Source organism: Fukomys damarensis, unplaced genomic scaffold, assembly GCF_012274545.1.
Source record: "Fukomys damarensis isolate Sample0158 unplaced genomic scaffold, DMR_v1.0_HiC HiC_scaffold_24, whole genome shotgun sequence".
Lineage (NCBI taxonomy): Eukaryota > Metazoa > Chordata > Mammalia > Rodentia > Bathyergidae > Fukomys > Fukomys damarensis.
The window spans coordinates 71,394,495-71,398,171 of record NW_022900936.1 but is presented as its reverse complement, the minus strand read 5'-3'; the positions used below and the strand labels follow the sequence as shown (position 1 = coordinate 71,398,171).

The 3,677-nt window shown below is 55.4% G+C and overlaps 1 protein-coding gene across 1 annotated transcript in view; it reads left to right on the top strand.

The window, feature by feature from the left end:
* The window catches only part of Rpusd3 (RNA pseudouridine synthase D3), a 3,767-nt gene extending 362 nt beyond the window's left edge, over positions 1-3,405 (top strand). The window contains exons 2-9 of the mRNA XM_010619645.1: positions 6-12; positions 588-632; positions 769-868; positions 1,129-1,236; positions 1,312-1,396; positions 1,536-1,659; positions 1,998-2,137; positions 2,811-3,405. Coding sequence (XP_010617947.1) covers positions 6-12; positions 588-632; positions 769-868; positions 1,129-1,236; positions 1,312-1,396; positions 1,536-1,659; positions 1,998-2,137; positions 2,811-3,002 — 801 coding nt within the window. The 3' untranslated portion in view covers positions 3,003-3,405. The remainder of the gene's footprint in view (positions 1-5; positions 13-587; positions 633-768; positions 869-1,128; positions 1,237-1,311; positions 1,397-1,535; positions 1,660-1,997; positions 2,138-2,810) is intronic.
* Positions 3,406-3,677: the final 272 nt, after the last annotated feature.

Sequence of the window (3,677 nt, the reverse complement as noted above, 5' to 3'; positions counted from 1 at the left end):
TGGAGAGGAGAGGTGAGACCGGGGCCCCGCTTGGCTGCTGCCTTCGCGGCCGAGCCTGTCTGCGATCGTCCGGTTCTTCTAGGCTGCCAGGCAGAGGGGCTCGGTATGCAGCCCGCCGTAAGGCTTAGAGGAAAGGAGCTTGAGCCCAGTGTGCGTTTAGTGACTTGTCCGTTTTTCTGCACTGTTTGTTGAATATGTGTATCGTCCCGGTCATTTTCTAGGTGGGCTGCTCAGTGCTGGAAGGGATAAGAGAGTCCTGCGCTCGGGGAGCCAATATTCTACTGAAATTGATGTTTCGATTAATCAGAAAATAAGTTACTAGTGACCAGTGTTCTGATGAAGCTCAGACAGCCGCTAGGATGGCAAAGACTCTGCGAGGGGCACACATTATCCCGGGGCCAGGATGATATGGAGCGGCCAGGCAGTGACAGGGACAGAGGAAGAAGCAAGTGTAAAAGGCCCAGAGGTGTCAGTGAGCTTGGCATGTGCCCAGTGGGGTCCACTCACGTCTGAGGGTCATCGTGGGTCAGTCTTGCATACAGGTTTGCTGGCGCTTTTGTTGATGGCCATGCAATACTGTTTTTCAGGACCCCTAGTGACGCTGAACAAGCCACAGGGTCTGCCGGTGACAGGTACACGGGCAGCGGTGGGGGAAGGAGCGCAGCGAAGGGTCTGCTGTCTCTGAGGGAGGGGTGGCGAATACACGTAGGTGTGAGAGGACAAGTTGGCCTCTGAGAGTGGCCCATCCTTTCCCCTCTCCTTTTCCAGGAAAACCAGGAGAGCTGACATTGCTCTCTGTGTTGCCGGAGCTGAGCCAGTCCCTGGGGCTCAGGCAGCAGGAGCTCCAGGTTGTCCGGGCACCTGGGAAGTGAGTGACAGGGTGGGGATTTCACTCTTGACAGATAGGTAATGTATGGCAGACACTCGGCAGCTGGCAGTAATCGTTAGGACTTTTGGCTCTGAGCTCCCTGGGGACAGGGCAAATGAGAAACACATTATCTTCTTAGCCATTTGGATTGTAGGCCTGGTGTTACTGTTGGGCCTTGAGCAGGTCTGTGCTCCTTCCTGGTATCTCTCTGGGCCTGAGCCCAAGGGACTGTAACTTGGCATGATCTATCCCTTTTCCAGGGAGAGTTCTGGTCTTGTGCTCCTCTCCAGTTGTCCCCAGACAGCAAGCCGCCTCCAGAAGTTCTTCATCCACTCCCGGAGAGCCCACAGACCCACAGCAACCTACTGGTGAGGTGCTGAGCAGCCCCTCGGACAGTGGGACGGTTCCCACAGACCACTCTGACTCCTTTGCTCCTTTCCCAGGGCTGTTACCAATGGGGTCCCAGCTGCTTCTGAGGGGCAGATCCGCGCAGCGCTGACACTGAAGCACATTGGTGGTGTCCATGTTGTGAGTCCAGGTCCAGCAGGACGGGGGCAGGTCCCTCTGTGTGTGTCACACTACATGGGCAGCCTGTCCCAAGTACAGGGCATAGGAGGGTGTTGCCCTCGGAATGTGTGAGCCTTGCTCATTCTTACTGGTTCTGTAGGTGGTTCCTGTGAAGTCCCCATCCCGAAGGGACATCCTAGAGGGTGTCAAGAGGACCCTTAGCCACTTCCGTGTGATGGCCACAGGCTCTGGCTGTGCCCTGATCCAGCTGCAGCCCCTCACAGGTGGGTCTGGAGCCCAGGCAGCCTTTAGAACAATTCTTGGCTCGGGGAGGGAGGGAGAGGGGGACTCAGCAGCAGCCTGGGGAGCATCTGAGGGACCCATGGGAACATGGCCAGGCCCACCTAGAGATGACCACTCCAGAGTCCCATGCCACAGCTCAGCACCTTGGAGGAAGGAGCAGCTTCAGCCGCCCAGGGGTACAGCCCCAGGCCCGTGGTCTGCAGCTGTGCTGCTCCTGACCTTCGCTGTGCCCCACTGTGGAGGCAGAGTGGTCTCACCACTTCCAAGTGACCTGAGAATAGAGAAGGAAGAGGGACACCGCCATCTGTCCTGTCACCAGCATTCTCCAGTCAGCTGCAGGTGCACATGATGCTACAGCTCTGCCCTGTGCTTGGGGACCACACCTATTCTGCTCGTGTGGGAATGGTCCTGGGCCAGCGCTTTCTGTTGCCCGCCGAGAGCATCAAGCCTCAAAGACAGGTATCCAAGGCCACCTGCCCCTTCCAGGCAGGGACTGGGACAAGGGTGGCTGGGGATGGGGAGGTGGCCCTCTCTGCACCTAAGCTTGGTAGATTCCTCTTACTTCGGCTGAGGCAGATGACAGCTTGTGCTGTCCGTCTATTCAGTAAGGGAGTTGAAGGTGCTGACTCCCCCTGCCCCCTTCTAAATCTGCCATCCTTTGAATCTGTTTGGGACAAGGGACTGAAGGAGTTGTATATATTAGGGTACCTGCATCTGCTCTTAACAGTAACCCCAACACCCCAGTCTCACACAGTGGTGTGCCCCTTCTGTTAAGACCAGCAAACCTGGGGTTGGGGCAGCTGTAGGCTTTGCTCCAGCTGTTCACAGAGACCCAGGCTGTGGCCGTCCAGCCAGATGGGGTCTGTCACGTGCACAGGGTCTCAGACATGCATACCTCTGCTCGCTTTCTGGCAAGCTATCACGTGGTCTCACCAGGCTGAGAGGTGGGCTGGGTAATGGGGTTGAGCTGTGTGCCCAGGAGAAAGGATCTGCTGAACCCGACCCTGCCCATAACAGTAAGAATGTGTGCTGGGCAGGGAGGTGGATGCCGCTGCAGCTTGGCAGACAGGAGGGAGCAGAAAGTGTGCAGCCTGGAGCTGGACTGGCGAGTGTGCCCTGCCTCTCCCACCAGGCCCTGGATGACGCCCTCCTCAGATGCCTCTGCCTGACCGCCACCCAGGCTGCACAGCTGCCCTTGCACCTGCACCTGCATCGTCTGCTCCTTCCAGGCAGCAGGCCCACTGTTGCACCTGTTGAGCTGCAGGCACCGCTACCCCAGTATTTCTCCAGGACCCTGCAGCGCCTGGGGCTCTGCCAGGAATAGTCTCCCTCTGCTGTGAGGCCACGGCTTACAGCCTGGCTCTGTGTCTAGGCAAACTCGAGCGGATCTTGGGACATCAGGCAGGTGACTGCTCTCTGGACTTGAAATAATAAAAGTGCTTCCCTCGTTGTCTGGTCATGTTTTTGAGACCTACATTGACCAGGCTGGCCTCACACTGGTAGTCCAGCCCTTAGCTTCTAGGATGCCTGAATGATGTGTGTACCAGCACCTGGCTCCATGGTCTGGTTTGGAGGACCTACTGAGTGACTGTATGTTTACCATGGACTGTGCTTTCTACCGAATTGAATATTTGACCTTTTTATTTAGGGGTTTCTCTCATGATCCTGGCTAGAAAGAGTTAAGATTTTTTCCCCAGTACCGGGGATTAAACTAGCATGTACTACCACTGAGCTGTATTTCCAGCCTTTCATTTATGCGGCACTGAGGATTGGACCGAGGGTCTCACATACGCTAGGCATGTTTTTGAGTGAGGTTCTGTAGCATTAAGTATATTTAATATGTGGCCACCACCTCTCTAAATCTGTTTTATAAAACTAAAACTCTGATCTATAAAGCACTAACTTGCCATGTCCCCCACTGCCAGCTACTGGTGGCCACCATTTATTTTCTTTATGAAACTGGGTAGGTACCTCATCTAAATTGTTAAATCTTATACTT